Below are 14,456 nucleotides of genomic sequence, written 5' to 3' on the forward strand. Positions count from 1 at the left end.
CTTCGAACCTAGAACCACGGCCATTTTGCTCAAACAGGAAAATACTGGCATAAATAACCTTTCCGTTCGTGGTTACACCATTCAAGGTTTATACGCACGTCACCGTCACATCCGCAGGCCTACGGTCCAGCCCGTCCTAGGCGAGAACCCATGGGATCACTAGGAACAAGCATTTCATTATTAACATCCGGCCCTACCAACGCCGACTAGCCTGTCAAGACTCTCCATGAGCGATCCTGTGGGCAAATACCAGTGGCTGTCGAAGGCCTCGGCACGTCGTTAGTTTAGGAGTCGTGTCCGAGCTGCATCGTTGGTTTGACTAATTCCGACGCATAGACCTTTTCAATGGAACATCTCGGCTCTTTAGGGCATTTGTCCCGATCATGGTTGCAGTGGAGCAGACATTGGAATGTGTGGTTGTGTGTGATTGACTATAGAAAGTCTGGATACAATAGATCGTTGGGTATATATACCCCTGGTAAGTGATTGCAACGCGAAGTCGACTCGCGACAGCAGTTGCAATCTCTGCCGAGATAGGGGCATATGCTGTAACACAACCGCCGACCCGAGGCAACGGGTTGAATCAGCACATTTGTGTATGGTTTCATGGTGAGGCTGTGGAAGAAGCATATAAAACGACAAAATGTAAAACAAAAACAAAACATACAACACCAGGTATTCGCTGGTCGTCACCGACCCAACTACTAATCCGGCCCTCACTGGCTTATCTATGGGAGAGCGGACGGGATCCCGAGTTCTCCAGTGGGTATGGTCGTATGTGCTAGATCTACATCTGTAAGAGATCTATAGACCCTTGCGAAGAGAGACTTACCATGTTGACACGTGCTTTTTGTCTCTGCTCTTACTTATAAGCCCAAACAGTTGCATTGACTTTATCGAGTTTTAAATTCCCGTTTCCAACAGTCTAAGATGTCACGTGGGCGGACGGTACGGTTTGGTTGATGGCCATGGCAAGATGGCAAGATGGCAAGTGGTGCAGTGCTGTTGTCGTCGTCACCACCGGCTCGTCGGTGCATCAGCCGTGTATGATGATGCACTAAATGTGAGGGGCTGTGTCCAGCCATAGGGATCCGTGATGTGGCGCAACCACAGTACAAGGTACATTGACAATGGCGATGGCAAACCTAAAAAAGACGTCCGCCAGAGCAAAGAAGATGGGGGTTAACCGTGTCCGGAACATCACCCTTGAAATATTCATAGCCTGTGCGGCGGATATTGTGCTACGGTAGAGATTGTATTGCGTTTAGTCTACAAGCACCATGCCAAGGTCGCGCAGTGGAGGTAGGTAACTCTGGTGAGAAATCGAGCTCGTTACCTAAGCAGTGAGGGTCCACTACGCCTGTTGTAGAGCCTTATCGTGAAAACTGCGGAACCTAAAGACAAAGTTTAACAACGAAGAGATGAGAGACCTGGGAAGCGGGATGCTCCATTAAGCTTATAATGTTGGCTGAAAATGTCATGGTTTTCCTTTTTATTTGACTTGGCTTTTCGTTTCCAGCGGAAAATAACTGTTGGCGGTGCAGTAGTTGCGTGAGACATTGCGCCTAATCGAACAGGTATTGACAGCCCAGATTTTCACCCGATTTCAACGTCTACGCGCGAGACATTTGTAGGATCTGCCGTTAGTGCCGGCTCTCCCCTTCGGTTGAGATTGGATAGAAAGTGAGGGCGGGGGCAGACGACCTCAATTGAGCGGCATTAAGTACCGGTACTGCGAGGTAAGGTAGGTAAGCACTAATGCGCCAATATGCAGGACGCCACTTAGCGACACACTCAGAAATGAGCTTGCTGCAGTGAGTTCTGCATCCCTGTTTCTTGGCGATATAGAACAAACAGGGTGTCGCCTAGCTTCGTCCAATCTGTCTGCTATAAACCCCTCCTCTCTCCTCGGGGGCTCGGCCATCTTATTTGCTTCTCTTCCGCACTTCCTGCTGCATTGGATTTAGATCATTCTTCACTCACGTCAGCGTTTATGACCTTGGGAATAAGTCCACGTCTTCTTGCGCACCGTGTCATTGTATGATTTGACTGAAGCCACCATGACCGAACAGTCGAGCACCGCAGGCGATAGCTCCTTCGAGTCCATCAAGATCAAAAGCGAGCCCGAAGGTCTGAGGCAATTCGACGAGAACTTTTCTGCTCGGCACATCGGTCGCCGGGAGCGCCTCAGGAACCTCCAGTATGAAGTCGTCTTGCCGCCCGTTAGCGCAAAGCGCATGAAGAAGCTTCAGAGCAAAAATGAGGCTGCTGTCAATGATTCCGCGCTCACGAAGGCCATCCTGGCCCTATTTGAGAGACTGGCTACTTTTGAGAGGGCTAATATCAAATTGGTTCTGTCAGTCGCGTCGCCGACAGACTCCGACCGGGAATCCATCGCCCGTCTTCGGAGTACACACGCAGGGGATCCGATCTGGGAGGTACGGAATGACTTCAAGTACCTCGACTTTGACCAGAGCTTGCTCCCCGCTGCAGGAATACCTTTCGTACGCGGCATCACTAGCATTGATCTGGAAAGAGAGCTGAGCGTCTCGGGTAGGCGGTTACATCCTCACACCATCTCGGTTCTTGCTAGTGCTCTACCCAACCTAAAGGAGATGAAATGCGCATGCATGATTCCCTCGCGTCGCCTGGTGCCCCTCAGAAAAGAGATTCGGTCCGCGCTTGCCGACGCCCTCCAGAATGGCTCATTCAACCAGCTCGCTACCCTGGGTATATACCTGGAAGACTCATACCCCCTGAATGAGAGCTTCGACCCTGGGAGTTTCTGCGAGAACAACGAGGAGGACGACTTGAGCCTGGCTGTCGGCCGGATCCTACAGCTTCCGGCAATCACCAACATTAACCTGACAGGATCCTGGATCCTCTCTCCGGAAGCCTTCAGCGCAGCGACAACCTTTAGATCGGCGCTAGACACCGTCAATATAGAGGGCAGCGGGGTCACGCCTGACGGAAAATGGCTCAGCACAGGCGATGAGGATGAGGGCGATTTGGACGACGACCTGCCCGACACTGACTCGGAGGCATCGGAAGCCGCCTTTGACTCGGAGGACTCGGACACGTCCGACTTCATGCCGGAGCACGAATGGGAGAAAGAGGCCGGCAACATCCCTCAGTTTTCGTGGCGCACCAAGCCTGACGACACGCTCTTCTCGACGCATTTGGCGTCCATCGCGAAAGCGGCACGTCGCATGTCGTCTCTCCGGACGTTGAAGTGGGAGGTCCAGGTCATGCCCGCGACGTTCTACGTCGAGTACTATGCGCCAGGGGTGGAGAGTAGATCCGCCCGCACGGGGTCTCCCCACCAAAAGGGCTTTGATGAAGAGAACGTCGGCCGGCCTAGGTGGTATCTCATAGCCGTGCAAGGTTTCAACGCCGATTGGAGGGTGCCTGCGGAAGTGGTTGATATGATGGAAGAGGGTGGCGGGCTGGTGTATTTGGACGGCTCTACGAGGTTTGTGTCTGTTGGTAATGGTGTAGGTTTGGAAGAAGTTAGACTTTGAGCACTCAAGCCACAGACGACGACAAGAGAAACATTGAGAATTCACTTCACATGACATCCATGGTATATCTTTTTTTACGACGTGGTGCGCGTGGAAGCTACTTCTGACGGGACTCCCAATGGCTCCAATGCGAGATACACTGATTGTTCCACGAAAAGCCAGGGGGATATAATTACTGAATGGCATGACTCACGGTTTCGGAAAATAGTTTTGATTGGATATTGGACTGCCTAGTGCAGCTTGATGCTGAAACGAAGAAATGCCAGTGACCTAGGTAGAGCAAGTAGCTAGCTATCTTAGCTATATTACAGCCAGGCTTTGTCTCACGGGAAGGGACTACTCCATTGCCCATTGATCTCGCCATCAAACACAGTTCTCAATGCCTCGATAGTTTTTCTCCTAAGGGACCTGGCATCGTCATCTTGGGTCTCGTCAGTACCAGTTAAGACTCTCTCGGCTCTATCAATGTACACCCGCAGCAGCTCGACGATCTTACCCACGGCAACCTCAGTGATGGTCTTGAAAAACACATTCCAATTTTGCCTGAGATTCTGCTTCGTTCATCCGTTGTTTCTCACCATGTGGTCCTCCATCTCATCAAGCTTATCACCCACGCGGTTGGCTTGCTGCTGGTATAACCCTCGAATCTCTGTGTTCGACAGGTATTTGAAGACAACGACAGTAAACTTCAAGACCCGCAGGTTCATATCCAGCTTCTCCCCCTCCGTCCAGTTGCTCTCGTCCTCCAGGTACTTCTCCTCCTGAAGCAAGCCGCTGTAGTGGAATGCCTTCTCCTTCTGCCAGTTCACAGGCTCGATGACGGAGATGAATTCATGTTGGTGGTACGTGGCCGAGGGGTACGCTTGCTGAACGACCCAATCCAGAGGGTGGACTTTCGGGAGCGAGGAATCATCCGGGTTCGATGTGTAACCCATCCAGCCGCCGGCTTTCAGAGCTCTGCAGAGGTCTCTTACGCCGCGACTATCGTCACCTTCGACGCTCAACCATCGCTGGAATGCTTGACCTTCAAGGACGTGCTCGATGACGTATTGCTCCAAGTCTCCCTTCCTATTTTCGAGAGACTGTTCTCCTAGCCCTAAGAAACCACATTCCACTACCAAGGCATGTTGCGTCAGCACCACGATTCCATTAAAGTCATGGATCTCAACGCTCGAATATTACTAAAAAGTATCGCTAGATGCCTTTTAGTAAGAAAAAAGGGTTAGATGACTTACTGTTTGGGCATTCTTTCCAGTGTGTGTCAATTATGAACATTGATCCACGATCTAAGCTGGCCCATGGAAGCCATTTGACGTTGAATTTGCTGACACCTTTGCAGATATCCAGATCTTTTGTGCCCCGTTTCATCAACTCTCGCTCGAACAAGTGGGAGTCTGACGTCAGGTTGCCTCCGGTTTCAGCATCAATGCTGTAACGTCGGGCACCCACTTCTCGGCACCCCCCCTTTTCGGCACCCCATTTACACCAAAACAAGCGATTTCTAGAGGTTTATAACTCAACAGCCCCACTATTTATAAATCCAGGAAAATTTAAAAATAATAAATATAATTTTTTAGTAGTAAAAAAATTAAAAAGAAAATTTAATATTTATAAACTATTAAGTAGTCTATCTTTAAAGATATTTACAACCCTATTTCTTAGTAGCTTTTAGACATTATACTACTAAAAACATAAAGTTATTTATAACTTATAATATTAATATTTAAAAAGAGTTATAGTATATATACTAGCTAGTTTATAATATAATAACCAGTAATATATAAAATTTATATTAATATCTATAATATAAAAAAATTTATAGTAAGTTATAAATTGTTAAGATTAACTAGTAAAGTATATATAAACACTAACACTTTTAGAAATCTAGCTTTTAAGTAGAGTTTCTAATTATATATAGATTACAAAAAAATCAAATATTAAATTAAGTTATATCTTATAGATATATATTATTTAGAATTTTCCCTAATTTATAGAGACTAGCGTTGGTGACTTATAGTGCTCTAGAAATCGCTTGTTTTGGTGTAAATGGGGTGCCGAAAAGGGGGGGTGCCGAGAAGTGGGTGCCCGACGTTATCTGGCCAAATCCGAGCCGCCCCACGAGTCCTCAATTCCTTCGTAGAAGGCGTCAAAGCCAGTGATGTTCTCGCATTTGGCAGGAGCCTTTGCGATCCCCTTGGCAGGACAAGTCTTTTGTTTGCTGTTCGGCCTGACATCGGACTCGTATGGCACCAGACGCTTTCGCAGATACGACTCGCCGAGTGCAGGTACCGTGACGGACGAATTGCCGCCCGCATCAATGGTTCGTCCGCTGCAGGTAGATGAACACTTCCACTCGCTGCCATCGCCTGGAACAAGATTCTTCTCAAGCTGTACGAGAGTGAGCAGGATGCACACAAGAACCTTATGGAACCTCACGCTAAAGGCAAGGTATTTCAGGTTACTATTACTGTGTGAGAACCCCGGACTTCGTGGAGCCTGAAGACCCGACCCCAACAACGACGCTCACATCCACGGCCAGGGCCCCTTCGACCACTACGGCCCCAACGTCTCCAGGTCCAACTCATTCGGGACAGCCATCAAACTGCAACAAATGGCACGTAGTCACCAGTAAGCCATAACCCTTTCTGATGTTCCCATAGCCTAGGTGGTTCTCTGAATTAACCACAAATCTCGATTTAGGGGGTGACTGCGCCACCGTGGAGGCATTATACGGCCTCACCCATGCTCAATTTCTTGCCTGGAATCCAGCCGTGTCAGCGGACTGTCTTACCAACTTCTCGACCGGCAGCGCGTACTGCGTCGGCACCAGCGACAGCAGCGGCGCCACCACCACCACCAGAGCCACAACATCTGTGTCCTCGACGGCAGCGGCGTCCACACCGACCAATGGCCCCGTCGCCGCCCCCGAGCCGAACCAGGCTGGGAACGCCATTGCGACCTGCAACAAGTACGCCCAGGCCCCATCGGGCGATTGGTGCGCGGCTTTCATCGAGCGGTACGGGCTTGCGGCGGCCGACTTTTACAAGTGGAACACTGTCCTGGGTATAAATGGTCAGAACTGCGGGTCTAGCTTCTGGGGGACTTACTGGTACTGCATCGGCGTGGTTTAGATGTTATGAGGGCTCATCTGCTTCGTGTACGTAGACTGACTGCATTTGGATTCATTTATTTCTTCGAGGCAAGCACAGCAGGCAGGTATATCGAGCCAGCATGCGATGGGTGTGTGGATGCATTCTATGTACACAGTGTTTCAGGCCTGTCTCCATATTCACACATTTTCTCAGTCTCCATGAATCGTGCGTTTCCCTGAGAAGTTCTTTCAAGATTCAACTCTACTCAATCCTTCTCACAAGAGAGACCTTGAGTTATGCAGTGTTCTGGTCTTAAAATCCGATACCGTCGTGCGGTGAAAAGTCCTTTTTTATTTAGTCATCGGTCTGACAGGGCTGGGCCTTGGACAAGTGTGATGAAGAAGCCTACCGTAGGCACTCGACCAACTCGCGAGCCGCTAACAGCTGGCTAACGGCATGAAGTAACGCGCTTGCCGACAAGGGATTGTGAGTTGGCATAATCAAAGATGGTGCTCAGGGGAAAACGCAGTTTAGATAGGTAGGAACTGAGGATTGGCCTATGATGAATCTTATAGATCTCCAATTAGTGGCTTACAAGTTCGTCGAGTAAACTACAATCTGGCCCCGTGGAACAACGGTATTATAGATCTTCCAGCTGAATCTGGCGGCTCTAGTATTAAAGTGGAAATACTTTGTTTCCAGTAGTAACCGGGCTGGCCGAAGATGGTTCTAGCATCGAGGACATAGCAGTCTGGTAAAGGTAGACAAGGGCTCCTAATATTAGGACCGAGTTCTTGGTAGTAGTCCTAGATATATGCAGTAATTATAGATCAGTATAAGACTAGGTAGACAAACTAGATAGATTACTTCTGATAGCTCTTCAGTAATTAACTCATAATTTACTCTGCATATCTCGTAGTATACTTTCTTGGTGACATCACTTACTTTTGACCTTGGTATTAATTGGCGTTCTTGCTCTTGGAAATCTTTTAGGTGTGCTTGACTACTCATTAAGCTGTCTGTATCGGAGTTGTCACGACTAGCATATTGTGCTCTTCTTGTGCAATACAATCAATTGACTGTCTACCGTTACGATAATATTCTTCCTCGTTTGATATCTGATCCATCCGACCCATAGGCTACTTGTAGATGAAAAAGTTGAAGTGACTATGTACGGGTAGCTATGATTGTGCATGCCCATTTGGTGATGGCTTGATGCCTGTAACAGTGTTAAACCTAGCCACTCTAGCCATGTTCTACTATAGACTACAATCCTTTTGTAGCAGCTCGTCTATTCTTTGAGTGCCGATATCTAATCATAAAATCTTATATAAGCTTAAAAGTATAGAAAAAGAGGAACTCTAGAGCTTACTTACTAATAGCACTTGGAACCGGGAGGACAAGCCTTAGGGTTGAAAGCCGCGTTGATTGACCATCCTGGAACGGCCGTGTCGACAGTCCCGGCAGGGCCGGCACTCGTGCAGCGGTATGCTATGATCTTCACTACAGGCCGGCTTGCTTGTCCGTGAATCCCATCCAAGGGGCAGCCCATCTGCTTGGTCATGTACTCCGCAAGGGCCAACATTGAGATGGCGTTCCCCTGGCGGGCCTCGTTGGACAAGGGCAAGACACAAGCTCCGTAGGTTGAGTCGTTCGGGGTAGTGGGAGGGGCGCATGAGGCGACACGCGCTATCAGGGACGCAGAGCCCATCTGTTCAGCACGAGGCTGGACAAGATCAGCCGCAGTTATGTTAAAAGCGGCCATTACATCCTCCGAAACAGTAGGGACAGCGGCCGCCTGGGCGTGGGCGCCGAGGTAGAGAGCGCCAAGGGCGAGGTTCTTGACGGAGGCAAACATAATGTCTTTAGATGAAAGGGATTTGATGAAATTTTGGTAACGATTGTCAAGTTGTAAGAACGGATTTATTGAACAGAGGCTGAAGAGGCTGGTGTCGTAATAGTCCAGCCTGTGAGAGAACTAACTGTCTTTTATATTCTTGGACATTGCACGTCGTCAGTATTTCCGTCCGCATGAGCTCATAATTTTACTCAATACCTTGCAGAGCACATGTCACATGAAAGTGTGGTAAGCAATTTACAAACTCATAGCCCGTCAAAGCAACTTCGTCAAGATCCGAGTCATTTTCGTAGGTTGAAATCTGGAGACCCATAAATACGAATGAGCCCGAGGCCAAATCTGAGAACCCGAGCAATATAACATCACTCCTCGAATCATGCACCTTGCGGACATATTACGATTCGCGGAAATTGTTAATCCTGGTAGCACTCTTGTTTAAGCAAAGTTATTGATTGTGCCATACGTCCGTGATAAATATTACAGTTGAGGATTCAGAGGTTTTGTGGCGACATTCGTTGTAACGCCTGATAGGATATCTGGCATGAGAGACCTATCAGACTTTTCTGACTCAAATTAATTCGTGATTAAAGCAGGTATACGTCAAACCCGCCTTGAGACGCGACATTCACTGTTGAGTTTTCACTAATGCTGGAAAGAGAGTGCTCGTAGGATCAACATGTCCACAAACTGCTGGTGCATCACATGTTCCAATACCGCCCCAGGTGCATTTGGGATTGTGAAACTTGTTATCGTCAGCTTCTAAAGCTGTACTAGCGGTGGTCACTTATGGTAGTAATCCTCGCTATCCCCGCCATCCTTGTCAAGAGCAAAGAACCAAGAAATGCCGCTGCCGTCGTAACTAGAACAATTATCGTTAGCGTTACCTACGCAGTAGGCTAGGAATAGAGCCTCTCTAGGAGATTCATATCACAGAAGTGGCGAGGCGATCTATTAGTTTTTAGCGATATTGGAGATGTAGGTTCTGCACGGTTGCCCTCGGGCTAGCGTAGCTACTGGTGAAGCCAACGTGGTGGCCATTTTGCGTCGAAGCTAACTATCAACACTGATTTCCCGTCGAGTTCCGTGGACCTTGGTTGTCGGGAGATCAGTTGATGGACGATAAACTGATAATGGCCCTGGGGAGTGTATACACCACAAATGCCAAGCATTCATCCCAGTATCCCACTCTGCTAAAGTGGCAACGGCTCCCCGTGTGGTAACTCCTTTCCCACTCCAAGACCAGTTTCCTATCGCCAAGCGGGGCGCTCGTACTTTCTCTGCTCAATAGAGCTTGGCGCCATGCGCCAGATCGAACGGTGACATGCCGAGGATGGAGTGGAGGGGGGAGGGGAAGCGTAGAAGAAGTATGTGAAGAAGAAAACATATTGGTGCGGTGGCGTGGCTGGCAGAAAAATTGGCCAAGACAAGGAACCTGAATTGAATTGGGGCGGAAGACTGGTAGTGTAGCGGAATTGACGCACAGATAATATTCCGCTGTACCATGTACATACAAAAGCGAAGATCCCCACACTTGCATGTGTGGTATTTTAGCTTATATCTGAGTCTGATGCAACCCCACAGCACTTGTGGTTTACCGGAAGAGATGGATGTTATAGAGCAGATCTTCTGCAGTACGTCGTGTATCGGTAGGCAGTCGGACCTAACCGAAATTACTGGTGCCGGCCGTTACCGGACTCTCGCCGCTGTTACGGACTTTTGCCGCTACGTTGCGGACTTTTTTCTGGCTCCTGCCGATTCGAACTTATAAACTTTAGAGTGTTGTGGGGTATTTGGGTTACCGACATGGTCAGTGCCACTAGAGCGGGTCTCATAGCTGTTAAAGATATTCCGCTGTGCTATGTACATGCAAAAGCGAAGATCTCCACTGTTGCATATGTGGTACGTTGGCTTATATCTGAGTCTGACATTATATCCAATAAGAACAATACGTGGTAAAGCTGGGGAAGGGAAAAAAAAGTAGATAGTGCCACGACATCACGTGACTTGCGCTCGCATGCAAATTATTTGGACACCGCCCTCGCGCGGAGTCCGGCCAGTGTGGAGTCCGGCCAGCGCGGATTCCGGCCAGCGGTTCGTTACCGCCCGGTTCGCTAAGAAGTAACAGGCGTAAATCAATTGGTACAGAGTCGGAGGATATGGTTTGGCACACAGGGGAATTCCCAGGAATTGATACCTTGGCAATGTCAATGGCTTTGTAATTTTATCTTGTCTCAGCAGGGGTTGATATATTAGCTGATTCATTTATTTCTATGACCTTTTCAAAATATATCCGTAATCTATTCCCCCCTTTTGCTCCACGCTTCGCTCAATTCCCTCTCTCTCGTCGTCAGCCTAATCCGACGCTGCCGGGGCGGCGGGCCGCCGCTACTACTAGTCTATATAGAGAGTGTCACAGTCTTTCTGGCAGCCCTTCCGGTTCTGCCAGAAGTGGTAAGACTGTCGAGGGGTTGGGATCGATCCTGAAGCGGTCGTGATGTATCGCGAGTGCAGGACCAAAGTAAACCAGTCAAAGAGAGCAGAAAGGACTAAACGACGTGAACAGTAAAGTGAAAGCTAGGTGTGAGCAAAGTGATATCTTCAAGGTCGAACCCTCGACGTTAAAAGAGGCAATGCGAATATAACCCTTAAACCCGCGAATGCGTGAGTATGTGCAACAAAGGTCCAAATTTGCTAGTGATTAGTATTCTCACGTTAGAAAGTCTGCTCGAGCTCAAGTCACCCACACAATGGGCAATCCAGGATGCAGCATTATCAAGGGGGCGCTGTATGTGATTAATCTAAATCTTTTCTGTGACAAGAGAGCTCTCAGCGTGCATAAGAGATTTGTAGGGAAAAGCAGAATGAAGCTATCGTGACATTTTCCCTTTTGCTTTGAAATCAGGTTGATGAATCCCGTTAACCATCCGTTGAGGTTATTGGTATTATCATAAAGGTCCTTATCGTAGCCCTTGGCGGCAATGTGAGATTTGATATCATGTTGAAGGCCTCATGTCATTCGTTTGTGACTCTCATCGTCTTCAGCCAAGTCCACCACAATGTGATCGACTGTAATTCTGTCAAATAACTTCCCAACACCCGACCTGGATAGTATTCGCCAGTAATTCATTGAAGTTGATAACATCAGAAAAGGCTGTTACGCTGAATTGTGGTTTGGTAACCCGTAAATCTCAGATAACTGGCCCACCCTTTTTCTAAGTGACAAACACCGGCGTCTCCAAGGTAGCTGGGCAGCCACAATTCTTTGACTCAGTTCCAGACAGTGAACTGCCTAGTTAGCTCGCCTACAAGAAACTCAACGTGGGCTCCAGGGCCCGCACCTTGAAGGAAAACATCATAGTGGTTGTGAATTCTCCATGATAGCAGCAGTATTGTTAAACAAGTCTAGAGGCGGAAAGCAAGTCAGTCAGGAAAAAGAGTTTGACAACTACCAGTGGTGAAATTTTCACACGCCCTGATACCACAAGGTTAATGTCGTCGCCCCTTGTTTTATGAGCAATTCAGCTGCGCTCGTACATCACATACGACCATACCCATTGGAAAACTCGGGATCCCGTCCGCTCTCCCATAGATAAGCCAATGAGGGCCGGATTAGTAGTTGGGTCGGTGACGACCAGCGAATACCTGGTGTTGTATGTTATTGGCTTTATCCTTTTTGCAGGTGCTAGCTGCGAGAAACACCTGCAACGAGTGCGATAACGTTTAATTTTTCCTAATCGAGTCAGGCCTCCCACATTCGCTCTCCTCTCGAACCGCGGATTTCGAGCGAACTCGGTCTAGGATCGGATAAAAGAGCAGATGTATCTGGCCAACTCGAGCACGTGGTCATTGTTACAGCTCCAGGCATCAAACACGTTTGCGCTTGTTGTAGTGCCGATTGCCAATATGACGTTAAAATTGGCTTGGATGGAGTGGGGATGAGCCTGCAAGCTAGCTAAGCTGCCTGGGCCAGGTTTTGTGGAGGCTAAGATTCGACTTGAGCAACGCAGTCCAAACCGTAATTATTCTTGCCCCCTGTTGATGTTGATCATTGCGGCTCCCCCAAATATAGAGCTAATTGGTCATCCGCAAGTTGGAACCTTTCCAAGTGCCACATAGAGTACAGCACTTCCACCAATACTTTCGTAGTCTCTCATTCGTCATTGTAGATTTCTATGTCTATTTGCAGTGAGTAGGCGATGAAACTGGCGACACTGCTGCTTCAGTCATTTCCATGAATGTTGTACGTTAAACCAGAACGAGACTGTCATTACCTGACAAATTAACTACTTGAGCATCTCACATACTTGTATGTCTTTCATGGATCCACTGAACATGCTGTCATGGTTCAGAAACAGGTTGTGACAGAGCAAAAGATCTTCATTGCAAAATAAGTATCTTCTCCGAAAGTGTGCGAGTCCTTGGACCGAGTTCGAGCTTGCCAAGACTGCCCGGTCATGTCTCCTTGCTCCGCACCCGGACTGTCGGAAGTTGCATCCGAGCCCAACATCCGGGTGGGGCCGCAGTGTTGTACCCTCATCCCGGCGTTATACCGTGATACAGTGATAACATGATACGTCTGGTGCCAAACACTGCCATGTCGTGCTCATTGATACAATACCTGTTCCATCACGCAGAAGCCAACCTTTTTTTTCAGAGACCGGCCGCTTTTAATGTTCAATCTTCTGGTCTGCGCCTGCCTTATTTATCAAGCTTCTTTCCTCAAAAATGAATAAATAAAACTTTTGGTTCTTTCCTCCAGCAACTTTTCTCTTCCTCTTCTGCCAGCTTCCTCCTTCCTGTTTTCTACTTCTACCTAAATACTACTTCGCTTAACTTATCTTCACCAAAACAAACCCACCATCGCCACCTCACGCGTCGAGTTCTGCATCACCACCACTGGCATCACATCTTACTGATACTGAACGTAAGTGATTCGCTGGATTGAAGAGAATCCTTCATCCCAATCTCTTTCCATCAAACATTTTCCCGCGGCTGCTGAAATTCTCACCAGTTACTACCCAGAACGTCATTCGAGATGCCTCCCAAGAAGACCACCGCCACTGCGTCCGCTCCCTCCCCCAGCCATGGATTCACCCCCTCCGAAATCAACATGATGCTCGCCATCTTGCAGCAGATTCAGCGCCCGACCATCGACTTTGATGGGCTTGCTGTGGCCATTGGTGCCGCCTCCGGTCACTCCGCCCGCGTGCGCATGAGCGCCGCCGCCAACAAGCACGGCTGGTTCGCCCACGCAGCCCGCACGGGTGACAACGGCACCCCCGTGACTCCTAGAAGCAAGAAAAACACTGGTGATCGAAAGAACAAGACTCCCATCGAGGAAGGACAGGGTGAAGAGGCTGAGACTCCGCCCAAGAAAAAGGCCCGCACCAGCAAGGCCAACGACAAGGTCGAGGCCGAGCCTGTGGAGGAAGCCCCCGTTCGTGACACTGATAGCGACGGTGTGCAAAAGTACTATGGAGCTTGCGACATGGCTAAGATGTTCGACGGTAACAACAACGTTTGAGCTAGGGGCGGTTACAATATTTCTCCGCGAAGTCACTGAGCTTGGCGAGTAGGCTTGAAAAGTTCAATTTGCTTCTATGGATGATTTGCACGGCTAAGGACACCGTAGCACAGATTGCAATAATTGGCATGGGCAACAAAAGGTTGCGAATGATGAAGAATATAAAAGCTATCACGCAGACGCCTTCTTGATTTTCAATTCTCTTTCATACTGTCTGCAATTCGCGCCTTGATTGCCACTGCCTGATAAAGAGCCTCCATTCCCATGTCGTACGGATAATAACACGGCCGTAATTCGTTTTCTCAACAATGTAAACAATTCCGCCATAGTAAGAACTAAGCACCTGGGAGCACGTTCAATCTGAGCTGATTGGCGTCTTGTACTCTGTCTCGTTTTGATAAGAGAACAAACGGGACATACTGAGTTGATTTAATCCAAGGCGCTGAAGTTTCTACTCTGTA

The 14,456-nt window shown here is 48.5% G+C and overlaps 5 protein-coding genes across 5 annotated transcripts; 3 read left to right on the forward strand and 2 right to left on the reverse strand.

Annotated features, from left to right (window-relative positions):
• Positions 1-2,060: 2,060 nt before the first annotated feature.
• On the forward strand, positions 2,061-3,521 carry EsH8_X_000070 (uncharacterized protein; the record flags this gene model as incomplete). The annotated part of the gene is made up of 1 exon (XM_083274158.1): positions 2,061-3,521. One exon carries the CDS (start codon positions 2,061-2,063, stop codon positions 3,519-3,521), a length of 1,461 nt encoding a protein of 486 aa, XP_083119550.1.
• Positions 3,522-4,081: 560 nt separating this feature from the next.
• Positions 4,082-4,767, reverse strand: EsH8_X_000071 (uncharacterized protein; the record flags this gene model as incomplete). The annotated part of the gene is made up of 2 exons (XM_083274159.1): positions 4,082-4,589; positions 4,757-4,767. The coding sequence occupies 2 exons, from the start codon at positions 4,765-4,767 to the stop codon at positions 4,082-4,084; spliced, it is 519 nt and encodes a 172-aa protein (XP_083119551.1).
• Positions 4,768-5,838: 1,071 nt separating this feature from the next.
• Positions 5,839-6,652, forward strand: EsH8_X_000072 (uncharacterized protein; the record flags this gene model as incomplete). The annotated part of the gene is made up of 3 exons (XM_083274160.1): positions 5,839-5,911; positions 5,979-6,149; positions 6,222-6,652. The coding sequence occupies 3 exons, from the start codon at positions 5,839-5,841 to the stop codon at positions 6,650-6,652; spliced, it is 675 nt and encodes a 224-aa protein (XP_083119552.1).
• A 1,100-nt stretch (positions 6,653-7,752) lies between these two features.
• EsH8_X_000073 (uncharacterized protein) lies at positions 7,753-8,471 on the reverse strand (the record flags this gene model as incomplete). The annotated part of the gene is made up of 2 exons (XM_083274161.1): positions 7,753-7,780; positions 7,990-8,471. 2 exons carry the CDS (start codon positions 8,469-8,471, stop codon positions 7,753-7,755), a joined length of 510 nt encoding a protein of 169 aa, XP_083119553.1.
• A 5,035-nt stretch (positions 8,472-13,506) lies between these two features.
• Positions 13,507-13,995, forward strand: EsH8_X_000074 (uncharacterized protein; the record flags this gene model as incomplete). The annotated part of the gene is made up of 1 exon (XM_083274162.1): positions 13,507-13,995. The coding sequence occupies one exon, from the start codon at positions 13,507-13,509 to the stop codon at positions 13,993-13,995; it is 489 nt and encodes a 162-aa protein (XP_083119554.1).
• Positions 13,996-14,456: the final 461 nt, after the last annotated feature.

Source organism: Colletotrichum jinshuiense, chromosome 10, assembly GCF_051148585.1.
Source record: "Colletotrichum jinshuiense chromosome 10, complete sequence".
NCBI classification, from domain to species: Eukaryota; Fungi; Ascomycota; class Sordariomycetes; order Glomerellales; family Glomerellaceae; genus Colletotrichum; species Colletotrichum jinshuiense.